General features: G+C 41.0%; 1 protein-coding gene across 1 annotated transcript; it reads right to left on the minus strand.

Annotated features, from left to right (window-relative positions):
• Window positions 1-967: 967 nt before the first annotated feature.
• LOC148848741 (protein FLOWERING LOCUS T 1-like) lies at window positions 968-8,251 on the minus strand. Its single transcript, XM_088951773.1, has 5 exons — window positions 7,737-8,251; window positions 7,173-7,580; window positions 6,951-7,012; window positions 3,427-3,467; window positions 968-1,515 (listed from the first exon to the last, which is right to left on the minus strand). The coding sequence occupies exons 2-5, from the start codon at window positions 7,368-7,370 to the stop codon at window positions 1,292-1,294; spliced, it is 525 nt and encodes a 174-aa protein (XP_088807899.1). The 5' UTR covers window positions 7,371-7,580; window positions 7,737-8,251; the 3' UTR covers window positions 968-1,291.
• Between the last annotated feature and the right edge of the window lie 15,516 nt (window positions 8,252-23,767).

A 23,767-nucleotide genomic window follows, 5' to 3' on the forward strand; every position in this document is an offset into this window, starting at 1 on the left:
TATCTCTGGGTCGGCCCAATTAATTAAATTAAACTGTGTGCTTAATCCAGTTTCTGCAGGAATCTGTAGAGAATCAACCTCTTCTACCTTCTTTTTATCACAAAATAAAGTAACCAATATAAGCGATTTCAAGCAAAAATGCATAAAAGTTATTCAAATAAACTCCGAGATCTTACTTTCGAGGAGAGCCAGGGGCAGGGGGTGGTGGAGGGAAACCATCAGTCATGCCCCTTCCGCTTAAAAATTCGCATAATCCCATTTATATTTCACATAGGTTGTGTTTGGTTTGAAGGAAAAAGCAGAAAAAGGAAGGAAAAAGCAAGGAAACCTATACAAGATTTATAAAGGTTTTCTTACATTCCCCTTCCTTTCTCTACCTTTTCCTTCAAATCAAACATAGTCTTAGGATTCATTTGTTTTTCTGATTTTGAAAGGGGAAAATTGGTCAATATAATTTTAATTTTCATTGATCAAGATATTCATATTCTTTTTTGCAGGTAAGTCTATCTCTCAGGTATATAATTAACTTTCCCTCAATAAGGGCGTCAGTGGACCGGTTTTGGATTGGACTCTGTCCAGTCCAAAATCAATTTCGACAAATTGGACGGGCCAAACAGACATATTGGATTGGACCAATCCAGTCCAAAATATTTATTAGATTGGATTGGACCTGGGTCGACTGTAATAAATTTATATTGGATGGGGTTGGATTAAGCCAATATCTAATCCATTGATATAAGATAAGAATATAAGTGTCAATGGTCCGGGTTTGCATTGAAACCAATCTAAATCAAAATGAATTTGAATGGATTGAACGGTCCAGACATTGAATTGAACCGGTCCACAATGATCTAAAATATTCATTGAATTGGATTGAACTTGGTCTATTTATAATAGACTTACATTAGACTGGACCGGATTAGACTAAATCCGCTCCAATTGATATCCCTATCCCTCAACATTTGGATGAAACAAAATTGTTCTCTTTAATAATGATTTGTTTTATAATTAAAATAAAAAGAACCTAAATAAATGCATTTACCATCAAGTAATTTCTCGGAAAATAAGGAAACCTGATAATTTGGCCCTATCCATAGTTGTTAAATCTTGCCCCACTAAAATATCCTAGCTCCGCCCTTGTTTATTCTAAGTTCTCCTTTTATTACAAGGAAATATAATTGCACTTTAGGGCTTAGGCGCTATACTAGCTCTGAATATAAGCTAGGCAAATTAAACCATAATTCATAAAGAGGAAATCTTACATAAATTTAACCAAGAGCACGCGGCTTCCTTATTGTCTTCTTCCACCTGTTCCATTCTCCCTCTTGCAGTTAAAATAAACGGCAGCAACTGGTAACCCAAGATTGTAGAGTTCAGCAAAGTTTCTGGTGTTGAAATTATGGCGCCACCTTGGAGCGAAGACCGTCTGTCTACCAAGTTGCCGGAAAAGCATGAACACAAAGCGGTGTACCCCAACTGTTGGCTGTGGGCACTCATAGCAAATAATCTCTTGTCCTGAAACCCATTACCACAGTAAGCTTCTTCAGCTTTTGTACTGCCTTTATCACAAAAACCAGAGATACTTGTTACAAATTATAGCTCTACGATGCGACTTAGGTCCTATTCCATTTATTGTTCAAAAATGGCTGGGCCGGTCTGTGGATGGTTCGATCGGTTTGAGTTCGGATACCATGCCGGTCGACTGACTCGTTACTAGATCTAGTCAATGGTCCAGTGGACAGCCGATCCGGAGCCTTGGAAATTTAACAGGGTTGTTTGTCGTCGGTCATTATAGGAATCCGATGAGAAGTGAAAACCATGTTCGAGCTTTGTCCTCGAACGGAAGCCAAGTGAGACGTGACAAAGCGAGGCAGGGTGTAGAGGGGATTTTAGGTAGCTTTCCACTCAAGGTCAAGGGATTTGATAAAATTCTGCACGATTCACTAAGAATCATTGATTCATGTATTGGAATCTTGTAAATTAATGAATTTATGTATGCCATTTGTTATCGTTGCCTTGCCGTTCTATATATACTTTCCTCTACTTTTCTTGTTTAATTGGATATTTTTTAAACGTTTTCAAATTGTTTGAAGTAACATTTTTAGAGTTTGAAGACATTATGCCAGTTGTACAGAACTGGAAATGGAGAGACACGAACACGATTGACAGCTTGAAAAGGAATATTTTCCAAGGCAGTTCACGTGCCAGTTGGGAAGTTGCTAAGCTATGTTTGGTTTCGAGGGAAAGGAAGAGAAAAGTAAGGGAATCTATATAAGATTTGTAAGGTTTTCTATTTTTCTCTTCTTTTCCCGACTTTTTCCTTCAAATCAAACATAGCATTAGCTCATCTACTCATATAAAACTCAAACCGTAGGCCATTTGTTTATGGTAGGGGTGGATTCAAACCGAGTTGAGTTAAATATTTGGTTATTTGAGTTTGGTTCGTTGAAATTATATTAAGTTTGATCTTGATTCGAGCTAGAGACTTCAGTTTGATTTTGGCTTGGTTCAAAGTTCGTAAGTTCGAGTTTGGTTCAGATTGAGTTCGATTATAAATCAAGTATTTTCTAAAAAATAAAAATTATATATATAAAATATTTTTTTTTATTTTATATACAAAAAATTAAGAATTATAAAAATTATTTATTATTATATATAGACAAAATAAAAAGTAAACATATAAAACTCTTTTTATTTTACATACAAAAAATAAGAATTAAAAAAAATTATTACTATTATACATAAAAAATAAAAATATAATATATAAAATATTATTATATATATTTATATATTTATATGTAATAAAAAATATTTATTTATTATATTAGGTTCGATTAAGCTTGCGAAACGAACTTTACTAGGCTCGATCTCTACTCAATTAGTAAACCAGCCTATATATCAGGCTCAAGCACAGCTCAAAGCTCAATTTAAACTGAACTAAACCAAACTTTTCACAAGCCCAATTCGAATAACTCAGAAAAAACTCAGTTTACGACCACTCTTAGCTCCTGAAATACAGTCTAACAGAATCTATGTATATATTCTATTATAAACACACAGCATTTCAATTCATTGCAAGTCAAAAATGAATTAGGATCTGCTCCTCAAAGTGCACTCACTGATCTTACACTCACATTCGACAATGTATTGGGAGAGGCCGGAGTGCCCAGATCGGTTCCTAGCTACTATGTATTGTTAGTCATTGCCCCATCATTGGAATGCGTTCTATTCTATACCCGATGAGATAAAGCTGTGAGGTGCGTTCTTATGCTCTATGAGGAACAGATCATGATTCTTATTAAAATCATCTCCTATGAATAATAATATACAAGTAAAGGAAATGTTTTGTGAAATAGGTGTGAGGAACCCTATGCAGGGTGTGAGCTATTCGGATTTCAGAGTCTCGTTTCGTCTAGTATAACTTACCGAAACTCGCACCAGTAGTTGCTGGGATGTCCGTCACCAACCTGAGAAGCGCACAAAGGGAAGCCATTTATGTACGATACTGGCATAAAACATGTAATATACTAACAGATCGACAAAATAGAATAGAAGCACCCCAACTGAGAGTTTTTTTTTTTTTTTTTTTTTCCGACATTTTGAAGTTATGGCACTGATATTTTTGCCTTTATCTTGGCAGCCCTTCTAAGGCTGTCAATGGTTCATGTCTGGGTCTGGGCAGAATGAGGATACATTGGATTTTGAGCGTACAAGAAAATGCCTAATACCAAGTTCCAGGCACAAGTAACAGACCCAGAACAGAACTGATGATATATTAAAAGGCTTTTAGCCTGATAATTTTACAAATTAAAGGACAAAATCGTTAATAACTAATAGAAATATATATATATATATATATATATGTATATATATATATATATTTGATTTGGGTCAAAATCTGATAAACCCAACCCTGGAGTCCGGACCCGCAGGCCTACTCGAATAGATGATGTTGCAGATCCAAGCTCCCGACGAAAGTTGGGTTGGCTTGCTGCTGGTATGGCCTGGAAAAGTCGAAAACAATTCACGGACCGATGCCACCACCGTCTCGTTGTGAGTGCTACAGGCTGATGATCACTGCCAACATCGTCGGCTACACATCACTGACTTTACCAAACTTTTTTCAGCACAGACAGCTAGCACCAGCGAAATGTCGAACTTCTCTTGTCGTGGTCGTTGCATGATTCGTACAGTTATGTACGTAGTGATGTGACTAGAATTAAAAGGGTGTGAGAGAACTGTACGCTTTTTGGAGAAAACTTTGGCTGTTTGGAGCAACAGATTGCGCTGTTGGAAACGATAATGGGGCATGGCACCCCAACGCCTGGTTTTTATTTTTTATTTTTATCACCAAAAACAAAACTCCTGGTTTTTTTTTTCAGTTCATCCTATATACTTTTTTACAGTTTGTACAATTGGAATAGTAATAGGTAGGGAACGAATCAAAATTTAAGGGGAAATAGTAGGTGGAGTAGTGCTGTCATGGGTCGGGTCTAACAAGGATGGATCCAAACCGATTGAATCGGTTCTAGTTCCTATATATTATCCATTCTATTCACTCTTAAACTAATTCAGACCCGGCCTAAGTTATATATATATATATAACATTTTTAACAGGTTTATTATAATTGAGTCAGACCCGATTGTTCTAAAAACTGATCGATTCAGTTCTTGGCCTAAAATTACAGGCCCTATTGGGTCTGGTTCGATTTAATGTCCTTAGTATTTCTACCAGATCAGCTCCATTCTACTCAGACCCGACCAGTTGACAAACCTAAGGTGCAGGTGTTGATAAATAAAATAAAAAACTAATAAAAGTTTCTAATGTGGATTGAATTCTAAATTTCTCAAAGAATAAAGAAAATAATTACTTTTACTCCACACCCATTGGCCATGGTAACGTGTTTTCTTTGGGAGAACTTGCCACACGGTTGACCCCCAATGGTCAAAGTTTTTCCCTTATCAAAGGGGGAAGGTGCAATTATTCCAAGCGGAGAACTTAGGATCTGTTTGCTTTGTATTTAGAATTGGAATCAAAATCACATGTTCCCCCACCTGTTTGATGCAAATGGGAATTGGTATAGGAACGTACAAAGAGGTTTGGCATCGAATAGAAAAATAGGGATGGGGGGTTATGTTATTTTTTCTTATGGCTGGTTAAAATAAGATGTTCATCTCTAAGAAAGAGGCCGGAATGGTCATTCTCTCAAGAGAGAGTGGAATGGGAATCGTAATCCCATTCAGATCGTGAAGCAAGTGTCAATTCTTTATGCATGTGAGTTGTGAGTTAATAGCAAGTGTCAATTCTTTATGTTATGTTTGGAAGCAATGTAAATTAAGAGTAATGTAAAAGTTTACGCCAGTTTAGTTTTATTGGCATTTGGATGAAGTGTAAATGAAGATCAATGTAAAATTTCACTCCGGTTTAGATTTGTCGGTGTTTGGTTTAAGTAGAATCTTATATCATGAATAGATGTAAAACCTTATCAAATGTAAAGGTATATCAATTATCAATGTAAATTCTATAAGATAAAATCGATGTAAAATTTTACACTTTTTTCATCATGTTTTTCAAAGTGTAGCGGTCACTTCCTCACGGTTCGATGTAAAATATCATCAATGTCCAAACACAGTCTTAATAAATATTCTAGTTTTTACAATTGCCAAAAAAATAATGATGCTATTGGCTTGGAATGGTTTTTCTGTTTATCCTAAGGGAAAATCTCTGAGACACAACCCCCTAAATTAAGTAATTTTAGCTCCCACTCGATTACCTTAGCCCCATGAAGTCAAATGGTAACATTTGAAAAAACGGAACTTAAGGAAATCTTAACTGATTCCTATATCCTATTTTGATTGGACAATAAACATATATGAACTTGCATCTTCTGCTTGTCCCTTTCTTTTTGGGGTAAATTGTTAAAAGTTGAAACCTCCGCTGAAGCTTTTGGTTATTGTTGAAATTTTTTTTGAAGTTTGATAATTGCAATCACTTTATTTAAACTTTTTGATATAATTGCAATTAAACTCTTAGAATTTTCTAGAAAAATGCATGAAAATATCTAAACTATCTTAAACTCTTTCATTTTTTTTAATTGATTTATTTTTTAAATTTACCTTTCATATAAAGTTGTAATTTTAAATTCTTTTTATTTTTGTTATTCATAAAATTTGTATTATTTAGAATTAATTGAAATTATATCAAAAGGTTCAGGAGAAGTAATTGAAATTATTAAAATTTAAGAGAGGTTTTAATCACAGTCAAAACTTTTATGACAGGTTTCAAGTTAAAAAATTTACCCTTTTTTATTTTTATTTCTTGGAGTCCAGATCTACTCCTCACAGCATGACGGAAATATCTCCGGTGAGGTTGGTGTAGGAGCAAATCCCAATTCTTCCGTCCCAACTCGTTACATACTGCGGGAGAGCAAATCTCAAGGAATTGGGGTTGCTCCCATGATCCCATCAAAACCCCACCGGACTAATTGGAACGTATTTGTTGGGATCAGAGCCGGACTCGATCCCGAGTGGTGAACACAGCATATCTAAATCTTAAATAACTAAACGACAAGACATAACACCCGCGCCTAACCTAGTATGTCTATATCTGCACTAATCCTTCTATTCTATTAAACTCTCTGCGACTCTGCCTGTGGGAGGGTCCGAGGGGAGAAGACCAGAAGAGGAATACCAGCTCATTTTACGCGTGTCAAGTTTAAGATTTTCTCATACATGCGACGTGGCAATGTTTTGATCGATTTGTCTCAGCCTCACGCTGCATCTTTTCTAATCTAAAGGAGGAAAAGCCTCCCTCCAATGGTAGATCATATAACACTAGAACCACGTCGTCCATACTCCACGCATCTCCTCCGATCCCAATTGAACTCGCAACTCGCTTTTTACCAAAAATCAATAAAAACCAAGCAAGGGAATAGGATATAGGAACTGACCAATGCAGATATTCTCTTAAGCTTGGGTCACTTGGGTTCGGCGCATCAGGATCGACCATAACCTGCAACAGAAAAGCAAAGACAGAGCAGACTGGTAAGGATGGTGCAAATTGTGATGGTTATTTTGTTTCACAAAACCACAACTTTTGGATGTTAAACAGAATGAAAGAAAGGTTGAGAATATGAAGAAGAAAAGGTTGGTTACGTTTGAACAGGGCTTACCAGTGTGAAGAAAGTCCTAAGGTCATCTCCTCCGATATCCACTCTGGGTTGGTTGACAACAGCAGAGGGTTTAAACTCGCATCCATTACTAACATCTCTGGAATTGTAGGTGACTCTAAGGGATATGGATCTATTAAAGGGGTCTATCACATCTCCTATTACCCCACCTACAACCAAAGGATCCCTCTCCCTCGGCATCACGTAAATGAGTATAACCTTACTTCAATGGATATTTTTAGAAGTCAGTATCACCCAGTTGTTTTTATAGGTCACTCGGTTGAGAGAGAGAGAGAGATGTTGAGGAACTGAAGAAACCAGACCAAGGATATGTCCATTCCCAGAATCCAACTTTTTTCAAGATAATATCGGAGGAGTTCGTGGAAAAGGAGAAACTGAGGACCTGCGCCACTGAGGTCATATCATATAAGCAAAAGTTCTGTACGGTGTATTATAGGTTCAATGTAAAGAAAAAGAATCTAGCCAAATATAGAAAACGATACAGTAAAACTGCATCAGCATTAAACTATTTCAAATGGACAAAGGTATGCAACGCATCGTTCTTACATTGAATAGCTCGGATCGTCTGCCCCCTGGGGACAGAATTTTTTCTGTCCCAACCAATAAGAACCGAACACACCACCCTCTCCCTCTTTTGTTTGACACTGACGGAATGTACAGTCTGGACTCCAAAAAATTATCAAATTCAATTAACCCATTTTTTTTCATTTCCTTTCTCTTCTCTTCCCCAGTCCCCACCGCCTCTTCACCCTCATCGACACACAAAGAATCTCTACCACCGTCGGAGATGCCTCTGCAACCCTCGCCGCTGAAATTTTTTCATTTCTTCTCTTCTCTTCTCCTCACTCAACCGTCGGAGACGGCGACGGCAAGGTTCCTTCATTATTCTACGTCATGAGAGAGATTTCTACTTCATTGTTTGAGGGCAGCAATACTCTGATTTATTTATCTAATGTTGTATCTGAATCTTGTATCCGCCTTTAAGATGACAACATCCCTTACAATTCCCTCATCTCTGATTCTGGAAACGGATTTTCCTAGGAAATAAACTTTGGCACCAGTTTTTGTCTGTCCCCTGCTGCAGTTTATGGTTATACCATTTGAGCCTTTTTTATCTAGGCACACCGAATCTGGAGTGCTGATTGACTTTGCTACTTGAAACAATTATAGTGTTATGCTGAGAAGCAGACACTTGGGGAAGTAAACCCAGTGCTTATTGACAGTCAGATCAACCCGATTGTGTGGAAAATCAATGGCCACATGGTGTTAAAAAGAAAACAAAACTATGAGGAAGAAACAGAGGAGAACGCTTGGAGGCTCCTTGCAGATGAGGAAGCAACAGAGGAGAGCGCTTGGAGGCTCCTTGCAGAGGCCTCCCTCTCTGAAGGGAGGTTCCAGGAAGTGATGGCTCTGATTTTTGAAGCCATTGCTTGCAATGTCGATGCAAATGGAAACATCGCTCAAAGCATTGGAGAGAAAGCAGCTGATGGGAATCAAGGAACCAACACTACGATGACTCATGGGAAGCATGAATGCCTTGTCCAGTATTAGTTGGTCTGTGCAAAGAACTAGGTGATTGTGGTAGATGTATCGTGGTCATTCCTGGTGGTAACCAAAATAAAGGAAACCGTGTTTGCTTTCCGCCATTGTCATTGTTGTTCCGGTGTCTTGTCTTGGTAATCAAATGTCTTCTATGCACATCGGTTTATGCATATTGTATTGTACTAGTTTTAGATGAATTTCCTTGTACTTGAGCCTTGAGGACAGATCAAAGGTTATTTATATGGTTCTTTCTCCTGTAAAAACTAATGGATATATATTTTCCATTGAAAGGGTCTAACTCTCTCAAAATTAATGGCTGAAATGAAGCTTACAAGAGTTGAGATGCCAATTATAAGAACTCCCAAAATTCAGATGGGTTAATCAAGTGCTCTAACACAGGATACCAACGTTGTTAGTCCAGTTTACAAGAGTTGAAGACTTAGAAGCAGCAGTGCAGAAGCCATAAGAAGTAGAGCGCCTTGCAAATTTTTCTTTCCACAATAGTGCAAAACCGGGTGGTAGAGCTAGTTGGGTTGCAGAGGCATCTCTGACGGCGGTGGAGATTCGTGAGAAGAACTGAAGAAGAGAATAGAGAGGGAATAAGAAAAAGAGGGTGCTGCATGGGCATCTCTGCGGCACCGACAGTTGTCTGGAAGAACTGCGAGTAACAGAGAGGAAATGAGAAGAGAAGAGAAGCAGCGCCAGTTCCGATGGTGGTGGAGATTCAGGTTGTGTGGGGAGAGCGGTTCGGTGCTGTATAGGGGTGGCGGTGAAAAGGAAGAAGAAAGGAGGAATTCATTAAAATTGAGCGGTTAATAAAATTTAATGATTTCCGTTAAATTTGAGTTTCAAATAAATAGGTGTCGTGGCAGTATTTCATTGGATGGGATGGGACAGAAAATTTTCTGTCCCTAAGAACAGACGATCCGAACTCCATGATCATAGATAATAAGCTTAAATAAAAGTAAGGGTAAAAATTACACGGATTCCCTGTACTATGGGGTCTGTGACAAACTAACCTTTAAAATTTTTGGACACCGTAAGTTAACATCGAAAGACATTCTCATCTATGCCCTTTAAAATTTTCTAAATGTTCAAACTAACCTTTTCCTTGTTTAACTTTCCCTGTCAGTATTAATTGCTTCTTCTTTCTTTTTCGTTGACCTATATCTCTCTGCCGCCTTTGGATCTCTCGCTCTTCAGATAAATGTGGAGTTGAAGAGAGATGGTGTTCCGTTCAGCAATGACGTCTCTTCGTTGACCTCTCTCTCCGGAGCTCAAGAGAGACGAACTGCAGAGTTGGGTACAGAGAAATGTTGTTTGGTTCAGACAAAAAGATGTTGTCGCATTTAAGAGGGATATTTATGAGGGCAGATTTGGCCCTCCAGTGAAATTGTGACACGTGGCATTTCATAAAAACTAGGAAAACATCCGGCCAACAAACTTACGAAGTTGGTGATCCACCCGGGCACCAGTCTGGTCGGCCTGGCGTGCGCCTGCGCGACCTGCATGCGGCACACGCGATCTGTGTGGCACGCGCGACCTGCGCGCGGCACACGCGACCTGCGCGCGGCCTGCGCGAACTGCGCACGGCCTGCGCGAGCTGTGTGCGGCCTGCGTGAACTGCGCATGGCCTGCGCGAGCTGCGTGCGGCGTAAGGCCTGCGCGACTTGGCTGACCTGGACCAGCCTAGCGCATGATCCGGCCAAACCACCCATAAGGCGACCACAGACAAACCTGGTCTAGACACTGACCCGCCGACTGACACAGGCACCAGCTTGACGACTTGGTCTAGACACTGACCCACCAACTGACACAGGCGCCGACCTGACGACCTGGCCTAGACACTAACCTGCCAACTGACGCAGGCGCCCCCTGACAACCCGGCCCAGGCGCCGACCTGGCCGCCTGACACAAGCACCAGTCTGACGACCTCGAGGAGTTCACCACCGTACCCCGGTTCTGACAGGATGCAACGAGTCTTACCGTTTGGAGGCTTTTCACCCACCTAACCCGCGAGGACTCCGGTATATAAAGACCTCACCCCCCAAAGAGGGGGGGATGAAGAAAGGGAAGTAACCCTGCTCTCTAGCTCTCTTATATTATCTTCAAAGCTCTCTACAATAAGAGTGTTAACTTAAGCGTCGGAGAGCCCCCATCGGGAAAATACCCCCGAGACCTCTGATTCAGTTCTCGTAGGTCCTTCAGCTCCCACCGCCTACGAAGAGGAGGAAAAGATGGAGTTCTCGGAGGTCCATCAGCTCCCGAGGAGGAAAAGATGGAGTTCTCGCAGGTCCCTCAGCTCCCGCCACCTACAAAGAGGAGGAAAAGATGAAGTTCTCGCAGGTCCTTCAGCTCCCACTGCCTACAAAGGAAAGAAGACCACCTCATGCTGAGGGCAGTCGGATTGCGCCGCACCAGGGAGCTCCAGCATTCTCTAAGTCACCGGCCGCCTAGTAGGCAATTCGCTACCAGGCAGTTCGCCACCATGCAATTCGCCACCAAGCAGTTCACCACCAGGCAGTTCGCCACCGAGCAGCTCGCCACCGGGCAGTTCGCCACCAGGCAGTTCGCCACCAAGCAAATCACCACCAAGCAGTTCACCACCAGGCAGTTCGGCACCAAACAGTTCACCACCAGGCAGTTCGCCACCAGGCAGTTCGCCACCAGACAGTTTGCCACCGGGCAGTTCGCCGCCAGGCAGTTCGCCCCCAGGCAGTTCTCCACCGAGCAGTTCGCCAGTAGGCAGTTCACCACCAAGTAGCTCATCACTAAGGCACACCAACACCGGGTCAAATAACATGGTACTTAGCCAAAAAAATTTACATCACAAAACATTGGTACGTGGCCGAAAACGGTTAATCAATTGGCGCCATCTGTGGGAACACGCTACAAAAAGCTAAGTTCTCATCCTACGAAAGCTAAGTTCTCATCTTGCCAAGACTAAGTCCTCACTTTTTAGAAATTGAAGCTATCGCTTTATAGTTTACATTTTTTATGAACTCAGAGACTATGTAGGGAGCTAACAGACTAAGTAGCTCTACCAACCTTACTTTCAATTCAGATAATGCCACATCAGTCCTCTCTGCAAGGTCCCCCCTACAAAGATGAGCTCTTTGTGGCTTCCATGGGAGTTGGTGGCCAACTGACTACATAGGCGACCTTACTGGTCGAGCCTTCCAAGGCTCTCGTGTGAGCTGGCAACGTAAAGTTAGTAGTGCTGCCCCCGAAGGTCGAGCCCCTAGTAGCTTCTTGTAGGAGTAGGTGACCGGCATTACGAAGCTGATGCAAGCCAAGCCTACAGGCCACATTACTACTTAAGACCCGGTCGCCTCTCCGGCACGGGCAAAGTTAGAAAAGAGTAGACCACTGGTCACTCCCAAAGCCTACGGGCCACATTACTACTAAAGACCCGGTCGCCTCTCTGGCACGGGCAAAAGTCAAAGAAGAGTAGACTACGAGTCGCGACCAAAGCCTACGGGCCACACTAGTAATTGGATTAGCACTGACTAGCTCATCGACTTACGGGCCAAAAGAAATCTACTCCCTTCGCTGAGTTACTATCAGCTCGGGAGTGGGGGGCTATTGATGAGGGCAGATTTGGCCCTCTAGTGAAATTGTGACACGTGGCACCTCGTGACAACTAGGAAAACACCCAACCAACAACCTTACGAAGTGGGTGACCCACCCGGGCACCAGTCTGGCCGGCCTGGCGTGACCTATGCCCGGCCTGACGCGCGCCTGCGCGACCTGCGCGCGGCACACGCGACTTGTGCACGGCCTACGCGAACTGCGCACGGCTTGCGCGAGCTGCGTGCGGCCTAGCGTGCGGCCTGAGTGAATTGCGCACGGCCTGTGCGAGCTGCGTGCGGCGTGCGGCCTGCGCGACCTGGCCGACCTGGACCAGCCTAGCGCATGATCCGGTCAAGCCACCCATAAGGCGACCATAGACAAACCTAGCCTAGACACTGACCCGCCGACTGACACAGGCACCAGCTTAACGACCTGGTCTAGACACTGACCCGCCGACTGACACAGGCGCCGACCTGATGACCTGGCCTAGACACTAACCTGCCGACTGACGTAGGCGCCCCCCTGACAACCCGGCCCAGGCGCCGACCTGGCCGCCTGACACAAGCGCCAGCCTAACGACCTCGAGGAGTTCACCACCGTACCCCGGTTCTGACAAGATGCGACGAGTCTTATGGTTTGGAGGCTTTTCACCCACCTAACCCGCGAGGACTCCGGTATATAAAGACCTCACCCCCCAAAGAGGGGGGAATGAAAAAAGGGAAGTAACCCTGCTCTCTAGCTCTCTCATATTATCTTCAAAGCTCTCTACAATAAGAGTGTTAACTTAAGCGTCGGAGAGCCCCCCGCGGGAAAATACCCCCGGGACCTCTGATTCAGTTCTCGCAGGTCCTTCAACTCCCGCCGCCTACGAAGAGGAGGAAAAGATGGAGTTTTCGGAGGTCCGTCAGCTCCCGCCACCTACAAAGAGGAGGAAAAGATGGAGTTCTCGCAGGTCCCTCAACTCCCGCCACCTACAAAGAGGAGGAAAAGATGAAGTTCTCGCAGGTCCCTCAGCTCCCGCTGCCTACAAAGGAAAGAAGACCACCTCATGCTGAGGGCAGTCGGATTGCACCGCACCAGGGAGCTCCAGCATTCTCTAAGTCACCGGCCACCTAGTAGGCAGTTCGCTACCAGGCAGTTCGCCACCATGCCACCAAGCAGTTCGCCACCAGGCAGTTCGCCACTAGGCAGTTCGCCACCAGGCAATTCGCCACCAGGCAATTTGCCACCAGGCAGTTCGCCACCGAGCAGCTCGCCACCAAGCAATTCGCCACCAAGCAGTTCACCACCAGGCAGTTCACCACCAGGCAGTTCACCACCAGGCAGTTCGCCACCAAGAAGATCGCCACCAGGCAGTTCGCCACTAGGTAGTTCGCCACCAAGCAGTTCGCCACAAGGCAGTTCGCCACCAGGCAGTTCGCCACCAGGCAGTTCGCCACCAGACAGTTCGCCACCGGGCAGTTCGCCGCCAGGCAGTTCGCTTCCAGGCAGTTCTCCACCGAGCAGTTCGCCAGTAGGCAGTTCACCACCAAGTAGCTCATCACTAAGGCACGCCACCACCGGGTCAAATAACGAGGTACTTAGCCAAAAAAATTTACACCACAAAACATTGGTACGTGACCGAAAACGATTACATCAGATACCATTAGAGAAGACCCATTTGAGTCCTCTCCACTGACATACAACAACACTAGTGCTCCGCGAAGAGATCATTGTATTCTCTACACCTCCCCTTAACGAAGATTTGATTTTTCCTCAGAAGTTTGTTGGCCTCTCAGGTGAATGGTATATTTCTATTTTCAGACTCTGGTGCAAACCATCTCAAACATTACTGTCACTAAATCTTATTAGAAACTTGATTGCCATTTTTTTCTTTTGGGAATCAAAAGGGTCAAATATGAATTAGCTGAGAACATTCTTTTTGGTGTTAGAGGTGTCTGGACTCGGACGCCGGTTGCCATGATATTATATTTATATCCCGGATCAGGAACGCATACCATGTTACTCAAATCAATCTGGTTCAAGAAAGATAATCCACTCTGTAAGATCAAACTTGGTGGGGCAGTTTCAAATCAACTGGTCCTGATGATTCAGGCCGGAACCTTTTTCTTTTTGTAATGGATGGCCACCACTAGTGAGTAGTTTAAGAATTGATGGATTGGATTGATAATTTAAGAGAAAAAGGTTTTTTTTAAGAGAAAGGGGCAATGAAAAGAAAATATATAAAGTTTTGATGGATATTTTGATAATTTAACGCATTTAGTTATTTAGTTTACCGGCTAGGGGGTCTTGGTCGCAAAAAAAAAAAAATCAGGGGATCATTGTCACAAACCCCATAGTAGTGGGGTCTGTGTAATTTAATGATGTTGCACAATCGTAAGTTGTCGGATAAGAAAATGATTGATATCCAATTTTCGAGTATTAGGATGCGTTGGGTTCCTAGAATAGGGGCCCGGAATTGGAATTGGAGTGACCCAATCTGATTCTAACCGTTTATTTGGTAGAATGGGATTGTGATTCCCATTCTTGGTGGAATGAGATTCCCTTCTACATGGGGGAATGGTCATGTCAGGTTCCCTCCCTGAGAATGGGATTCCCATTTTAGACTATGCCAAGTAAAGAACTTCTCTCACACACAAAAAAAACCCATAAACCTAATATTGATAAAATTATAAAATACTATTAAAGTAATAACAAAATAATAGTACTATAATAAAATATTAATAAATTAATAATAAAAAACAAATATATTAATTATTAAATAATAATGAATTAGTATTAAAATAATATAACAAAAATAAGAGAATATTAATAAACTAAAAAGAGAATAGTAATAAAATAATAAACTATTAATAAACTTGTAATAAAATGTTCATAATAAAGTGCTAATAAAATAATAATATAATAAAAATAATAAATTATTAATAAAATACTAAAGCAATAATAATAATAATAATAATAATAATAATAAATTATTAATAAATTAATACAAAATAAAAAACTTTTAGCTGATTCTCATTCTAACTCCAAATGAACTGAACAAAAATGATTTGAGTCCAACTCCGATTCTTGTCTAAACCAAACAGGCATTGGGAATAAGCAATTTCAATTTTGATTCTAGGAGATTCTGATTCCAATTCCGATCTTGACTACGAACCAAATAGACCCAGTGTATGGGTACTTTGTACCTTACCATATCAATTGCCTAGGGTTGGTTTATGTTGGAAGATTCCATTAGTTTTAACTTTAATGACATCCATGTTAAAATCCCATTACAAGTGAGCTTGTAAACCACCTATCCTAGATGGGATTGCTTTCTAAGGATGCATTTGGCATTCCTTATTTTAAGGACTTATCTCCTTTTTGCATTTAAAAACTCAATATTCATAGGGGCCTTTTCACTACAAAAAGGAGATAAGTCCTTAAAATAGGGAATGCCAAATGCAGCCTAAAACTCTAGTTCGAATAGGAGATAATTCAAGGATTAGTAGAATTCTTATTAGAAGTAGAGGTCACCATCCTCCTTAATGGGTTACTATAAAGAACTCTATATAAGGGGAGATCGGTTTCTATCATGGCAAACCTGTGCCCACACCGTTCTAACAGCCTTTTGCAACTTTGCACTGGGAATATCTCCCCATGAAATAAAGCACACAAGTGCGGAGATATTCTCAATGCAAGGCAATAAAAGCTACTTGAATAGGTTTTGCCCTGACTGAAGCCGAACTCATATAAGGGGTCTTGTAAGTCCCTTTGTCACTTGCATGAATTTAGTGTGAGTTCCCATCAATTCTTCTATGGAGAGAGCAAGAGGAGAGGAAGAGATCAAAGAGTAGCAAGCAACAAGCTTACGATTGTAGCGACCTAAGACGTTCAAGAGGAGGAAGCCGCCCCACACTATGGTTTCACGTATGTTTTATGCTTTGTTTACAGTTTTATGTTTTGTTGTTGTTAACCAATACTCTAGGTATAATAGAATGGTCCAAAGCTCTTTTCGACATGTTACATGTGATATCAGAGCCCTAGTATATGGTTTGCAAGAAACTACAAGGATTCTTATGGGCAATCTGTTTCATCACCTTGCCACATAAAAAAAAAGGAAATGCTAAAAAATTGTATTAGTTGCACTGCTTTTTTCAAAAAAAAAAAGAACATTATTGTAGTGATTAAGCATTGGGAATTCGGAAAAGGAGGTGTTTCTTGAATCACCAAAATTGACGATTCTTGAATCGCTTTGGTGATCTTGTATATGTTTGGCATCGATGCTGCAGATACAACACTGAGAAAACAGTGCTGCTGATGTGTGGGTTGGAAGCACCGCTTTTTGAGAAAATGGTGTGCTTTTTTTCTATTTGGAAATGTTGCTACCAGGTAGGACATTTCTTGGAGCAAGAACAACACTTTTTGTTTGGTACCCATTATTGGCAACAACGAGCTACAATCTGAGCTACAATCTGTTTTCAACATTGGTACCCATCATTGGAAGTCCACATCACTACCACATCATCTCCTCATTGGCAACAACGAGCTACAATCTGAGAACATGTCAAATTCAGTGTTGCTCTAAACCATGCCTTCTCGATTTCCAAGGCGTAGCTTGGAGCACCATTTTTTCTGATGTGGTGTTGATGTGTCATTGTTTTCTAAGGCAACAAAATTGATGCCAAATAGACGCCTTAAATTACCAAAGTGATGTGGTGCATTGAATATATTATTATGAATAAAATTCTTTCGATACCATATCTTTCCCTCATCATAGATTTTCCCATTATTATAATAAGTCAAAACACTTTAAACACATATTCAACTTGCATCTCTACCAAGCATGATTTTTTTTTTGTTTTAAAAAAAGATGAAATGCTATAGTCCAAACACCCTATAAGTTGCACACCAAAAGCCTAGTTTTATTTCTTTAATTGTTTGGTTTACCTTGGCTGTCAACACCTGATTTTTGCTCAGTCCCTTCTTGACTCATCTCCTACATTCTGACTGCCTGATCGGACTATATCAACACACCAAAACACAAAGAAACCAAATGCCAACCCAAATGCCCATAAATCTACTGTTAAATCTTCATGGTTCCCTCCCAATGGTTGCGATTATGCCATATCAACATACCTGATCCATAATTGGACCCCATCACATGAAACAAAATCCTTAAACAAGGAATCACCCCAAATTCCAGCCCTAAATTCATTGGTTTAACCGTTCATCCGTTAGAGATTCCATTTCAATAAATTTGAGGCTATGACACTTCTTGAGCCTAAAACCTGTTATCCATACACTCTTGACACAATCAACCCTTCCCAACAGCCTCATAATCCCAATCCATGCCTATCCACCAAATTTCATCCTACAATTCCCTCGTTTGACCCGTTATCAAGCCTTGATGTCGTTTTAACAAATCTTATTGATCAAGAGCTTACCTATCTTGGATCTCCATTATCCAAGCCTTATTTGGTTGATCAAACCCCACTACCATGCTTAGGGACCCAAAAAACTCCAACACGGAAAATTTTACGTCCTAATTTACCTGTTTGATCGTTAAACTAGAAAGATACCATTTCGATGCACCAAATTGAATTATTACACTAGCTGTCCCAACCTAGGACCTCAAGAGGGTGAGACTGATGTCAACTCCTTACTTGACCCATAAGAACACCTGGACCAATGAAATTGATCCTAATAAACCCAAAAGCTCAAAAACCCAAGATACCCCCACTTAAAGCTAAGAAAGGACAAAACCACATTTAAAAGTTCATTAAATTTATGTTTTTTCACTATCAACCCCAAATACAGGACCGCAATGTCTGGCACGCCCCCAAGCTCTCATTGGATGCACAAATATCATAAAAGTGCATCCAAACTCAAGGAAAATGTTGCATAAAGAAAGAACAGTCAACTAAAGGCCCTTTCCTCCAAAGAAACCTTGCCTATTTTGGTGAAAGAGCTCTACTGAACTCCAAGCACTGTAATTAGACAAGTCTCAAACCCTTTTCCCTCCCTTTTCCTCTATAAATAGAGGCCCAACTCGAGCTTGAGAGGAGAGGAGAAGAGTATTATCACAACCTCTGTAATGTACCCATTTCACTTGAAATCCCAAAGTCCTTAAAGTTTAAGCCCTAAATCAGTTTCCCCGGTTTTCCAGATTGAAGATTTCCAGAAACACTCATTCCAATTTGATAGCTCACCCAAACTTCATTTTAAGTTTAGTGCCACCAAGTATCCAAACCTAGGGGAAGATGAGTTCAAGGTAGAGGTAGTGGACGACCTTGTAGATGCCTTGTCTACCCTTTGGTTAGCCCAATCTGAGCCCTATCTGTGTAGAGATGAAAGCGAGCCTTGAAGTGTAGATATGAGAAGTAAGTGAATGCGTCTGGCTGAAGACGTTAAACCTAGCATTGGTTGATAACTCTATATTTTGATGCCTTAAGGGCATCGTTTTAAGGGTATTTGAGGCATTAGAATAGTCAAAATGTGCCCTTTTCCTAGTTAAATTCAACATTGTAACCATTAAGGGTCCTTGTGCAAATCCTAGAGAAAACTAGGGAAGTTTTAGGGCTGAAATGCAGTTTTTGGGAAGCTGGTGTGAATTCCAACTGAGAGAGGGGGTGTTTCTATGAAGTTTTAGGGCACCTCCTATCTGCCAAACCTAGATCGGCGCCCCTCCTACTGTATTAGCATACTCCCCTCTCCTTAACAAACCTTATGGCGCCTCCCCACTCATTCTTTTCACCTCTAACAAACCCTAGCCGCCCTAGGCTATCAAATCTCCACCCTTCACTCTCTCCTAACCCCTAATCTCAACCATCCAAGCCTTAGCAGCCCCTCATACCCTTATATCTCTCCCTACAGAGCATCCTAGCCTTATACCTCATTCCTTAAATCTCAACCAATCACCTTTGGGCACCACATCACACTAACCAATCACATTCCTCCATTCTAGGCGCCCAAATCTACTCTATCCATTCTGGGTGCCCAAACCTCAGCCCTACATAATATTGGGCACCCATCCTTCTCATTTCAGCCTTAGGGTCTCCTTAGAACAATCTTAACCCTCTATTCTCAACCTTAGGGTGCCCAAACCTCAGCCCTACATAATATTGGGCACCCATCCTTCTCATTTCAGCCTTAGGGTCTCCTTAGAACAATCTTAACCCTCTATTCTCAACCTTAGGGTGCCCATATTTCTACAAAAACCTAGTTGTCACCCCTCTCTTTCTCTCTAATCCCAGTTTTTTCCACCCTTCTCTATAAAAAGGACTCAAGGGGCCCTTGAGAAGGGGTTGCTCAATTAATCCAGTTCACAAGGCTAAGGTTTCTTGAGGAGTTCAAGGAATGTAGAAGGGAATGACACCCAATTCTTATCAGGAAGGGTTCCTGCAAGTAGTCCAACTAATTTGCAACTACCGCCACTAGATTTGATCAACCATCCCTTTTGTTTACTTTATTTTCTTTCATGCTATTTTTGGTTGGGTTCTGCCCCTAGGTAAGATGGAAGGCCGTTCTTAAGAAGTTCAAGGGTAGAGGAAGAGGAGAATGCCCAAGCAAGAGGTGGGGTACCGGAGTGATGCTGCACAATCCGGGCACTCTTAGCTGGCAGTTGACTGGCTCCTAGCTGGCGACGGGCAGTACTTGAGAAGAAGACGGTGAAGGATTCTGATGAACCTACAACTTATCTATATTTTATGAGGTTTTTGCATGAAATTTTTTGCTGGTTTAATTAGATTTTGCCCTATTTTAGCTTGATTGCAAGAAAGATTTCAGGGGGAGCCAAATCAACAAAAAGAAGGCAAAAGCAAGAAAAGAAAGCCCAAAATTTCTCAAGTTCAGCCCGGCCCAGCCATGAGAGCAAGGGAGTTTCATTCGACCCAAGTAGTGCAAGCTAACTCTTTAGAAAACCCAAGGGAAGAAGCCTAGCAAGAAGGAAATTTTGGCCCAGCCCATTTTTAGCCCAAATAACAGCCTAGAGTGTAGCCCACATGAGCTCAAAAGCAAACTAAGTTGTAGCCCAAATAGCAGCCCAAAGGGAGCTAGGGGCGGTAACTCCTAGAAGTTTCTTGAAGAGAAGGAGGGAGCACTCTAGAAGGTTCATGAGGGGTGTAATACACCCAATTCTAGAGACTTCAAGAATGGGCAAGAGCTCCCTTGAAAAACTATATAAGGAGGCCTCTAGGAGGGGGGAGAGGTGTTCAATTGCTTGAGAGGAAGGCTCTCCCACTTTTAGAGGTTCGGCCACCTTGAGAGAATAGAAGAGAAGAAGGCTAGGCGCAAGGAAGAAGAAGAAGAAGGGCTGAAGGAAGTTCAAGACAAGCAAGCTAGAAGAGAAGGTGAGTTCGAATTGAGGGTTTGTGATTCAAAGATCTTTTGTAATAAATCATTTGTAGTTTCATTCTCTTTTGATTTGAATTCAGTTTCTTTGTTATATTTTCTTTCTTCTTTCTCCTTGTTTCCATTCTTTCTTGATGTATTTCAGCTTGTAAAATTTCAGTTCAGCAATCTAATTCTTTTTTATTCATTCAAATGGTCATGAATTGTACTTGAAGTTTCTTGAATAAGGGTGTTATTGTAGATTAATTCGGCCAACTAACCTTCAAAACTCAGATCTGAATTCTCAGATCTGAGATTGCAAGTTCTGAATTGCTTGAAAGAGAATTCAGATCTGCAATTTTCAGATTGGCCGAATGGATCTAAAGCTTGGAATTCCTAGAGTGCTTGAGAGAGACTCTAGGAATTCAGATCTACTATTCAAGAACTAAATTGAGTGCAAGGTTAGAGATAACTTGCACAATTCAGTTGGTGATCAATTCAGATTTGAATTGATGCCTTAGAAGTGTTTGAAGAAATGCATGCATGGGGATTAGATTCTTGCTAGAGATAGAAGAACCGTCACTCATGCATAGGATGAACATGCGCTTGAGAGAGGCTGTTCATGACCTTGGGGTTTCACCAAACCAAGGCTCAATCATGATTTATTCGAATGATCCAAATTGATAGATTGCTGAATTCTGAGATTGACATTTACTGCTTACTCTTCTAACCTGATTTGAAGGCAATTGGGCCAATGATTTAGATAGATTTTAATTTAGGATTTTTTTAGCTTTCATTAAAGTTTTGATTTATTTGTTGATCAGATAAGAAGTGCTCAATTTAGTATTGGTAATTGCTTCCTAAATCCTCGTGGGAATGATACTTCACTCACTACTTTATTACTTGAACGACTAGTGCACTTGCTAGTGTCACAATGAGCCACACATCATGTTTTTGGCGCCGTTGCCGAGGATTTAGGGAAACAATATTAGGAAACATTGAGCATTCTTAATCTGATCTCATTCAGCATTGCATTCATAGTTGGGTTAATTTGCTAACTTTTTCATTTCAGCTTGGACTGCAACTGCTGTACTACTGTAGTTATGTTTCTTCTTTCTTAAGTAGATTACTTTCTTTTTCTGGTTTCAGTTTCATTTTAATAAAGGTATATTTCATTTCCTTTAAATCTTGGTGTTGTTACATTCAAAAAGAAAAAAAAAAGAAAAAAAAATTCACAAAAACATGAGTGTTGCAGATCTGAGTTGCATTCGGCACTCAGATCAGCAGAATTTAGATCTGCAGCACTCAGTCGAAAAGAATTGCTTGTGTTTCAGACTTTTATTTCTTTTTCCACTACAAAAAGAAAAAAAATATATAAAATGAAAAAAAAGAGATCTTTTGAACATCAAGAGGAGCAATTGAGAATTCGGATCAGAACTCAGATCTGAGTTCCTATTGCAGATCTGCAACAGTTCAGATCTGAGTTCCTCTGAACTCAGACCTGAACTGATGCAATTTTGAGGGGAATTGGGTGTCATCACCACCCCAATTCACCCTAGGGCACTTCTGCTATTCTCCAAAAACAATTTGGTAGAAATAACTGAAGGTAAGGCAATTGAGATTTCAGATCCGAACTCAGACTTGAGTTCAGATCTGAACTCTGCTATTGCAGAACTGCTCAGTTCAGATCTGAGTTCAGATGAACTCAGACCTGAACTGATACAAGTTTAAGGTGAATTGGGTGCCATCATCACCCCAATTCACCCTATGATAGATCCAACATACCCCAAAGGTAATTGGATAGCAAAGAATGAAAAAGAAAATTCAGATCTGAACTATAGTTGAGGACTGAACTGATACAGAGCACATTTTGAATTTTGGGTGAACTGAACATTTGCTTTATCCACTTGTAACCGAGCTACATTAGCTAAGGAGGTGTATGTTTGGGTTGAATAATTGTGATGCTTCAGTTATTTAATAAAAAAAATTAGCACTTTCCAAGTATTTCTATTAGCATTCAGATCTGTAGCAGGGCTGCTATAGTACAACAGTTAGCAGACCTGAAAGTTGTGTGGACCGAATAGTTTGCAATACCAAACATTGCAGACCCAATTTTCAGGTCTTAGCAAGTGTTTGATATGCATCAGCTATACAGGTTTGAGCTTCAATTGTAGAGCTTAAAATCCTTAAACCAAGCCTAACTCAGGACTGGTTTTAGTTTATTTCAGATCTTTTTAATATATTTTTTAGATCAGATCTGATTTCAGCCCTAAAGCATCACAGATTTGATTCCAACCTTAATGGATGTATATTGTAGTGTATACCAATGAGTGTGTATGAATATACAGATCAAATCTAAATTATTATTTGTTAATTTCTCTGGACTAACAATACCAAAGACTTGTAGATCTGAACTCAACTAAATTGGGTCTGAATTCAGATGTTGCAATCGATGGATGTAGATAAAGGAACCTTGAATAAGATGATTGGTTTAAATCTGCTTTTAGTATAATCGGCTTCATTTATTCATGATAGGATGTAGGTTTTTGTATTCCAATAATTCACTTTACATTTTCAGTGTGATAGGATTAGTTATTTATTTTCTTTTGTGAATATCGTCCTTTTTATTGCTTTGACCTTAACAGTTTATGACAAGCAGACCTAAACTGGAAGAGATCCTTTACGACCCGGAGATTGAACGGACTCTCCGTGTCCGTTTAAGAGCTGCTAGGCAAGTCAGACAAGAAGCACAAGAAGCTCAAGAAGCTCAAGAAATGGCTGAGCAGAGGACTATGATGGACTATGCCAAACCCACTCTCACTGGAGCTGCCTCCAGCATTATCAGGCCCAATATTGCTGCTAACAACTTTGAGATCAAACCTGCCATCATACAAATGATTCAAAACACGGTGCAATTCTGTGGATTGGCCCACGAAGATCCCAATGCACATATTTCTAACTTTTTAGAAATTTGTGACACCTTCAAACACAATGGGGTAAGTGATGACGCCATTAGGTTGAGGTTATTCCCATTTTCTTTGAAGGATAAAGCCAAAGCAAGGCTGAATTCATTACCGGCAGGATCAATAGCTACGTGGGACGAAATGGCCAGCCGTTTTCTCTCTAAATATTTTCCCCCTTCTAAAACTGCT

Source organism: Nelumbo lutea, chromosome 6 (genome assembly GCF_056320005.1).
Source record: "Nelumbo lutea isolate HS-2025 chromosome 6, American lotus-T2T, whole genome shotgun sequence".
NCBI lineage: Eukaryota > Viridiplantae > Streptophyta > Magnoliopsida > Proteales > Nelumbonaceae > Nelumbo > Nelumbo lutea.

Excerpts from the sequence above, each read along its gene's own strand:
- LOC148848741 (XM_088951773.1), bottom strand. The coding sequence starts at position 7,370 with ATGCCGAGGGAGAGGGATCCTTTGGTTGTAGGTGGGGTAATAGGAGAT. Across the intron at positions 7,013-7,172 it reads TTAGGACTTTCTTCACACTG|GTTATGGTCGATCCTGATGC; the intron begins GTAAGCCCTGTT and ends TTTCTGTTGCAG. Across the intron at positions 3,468-6,950 it reads TTAAGAGAATATCTGCATTG|GTTGGTGACGGACATCCCAG; the intron begins GTCAGTTCCTAT and ends TGCGCTTCTCAG.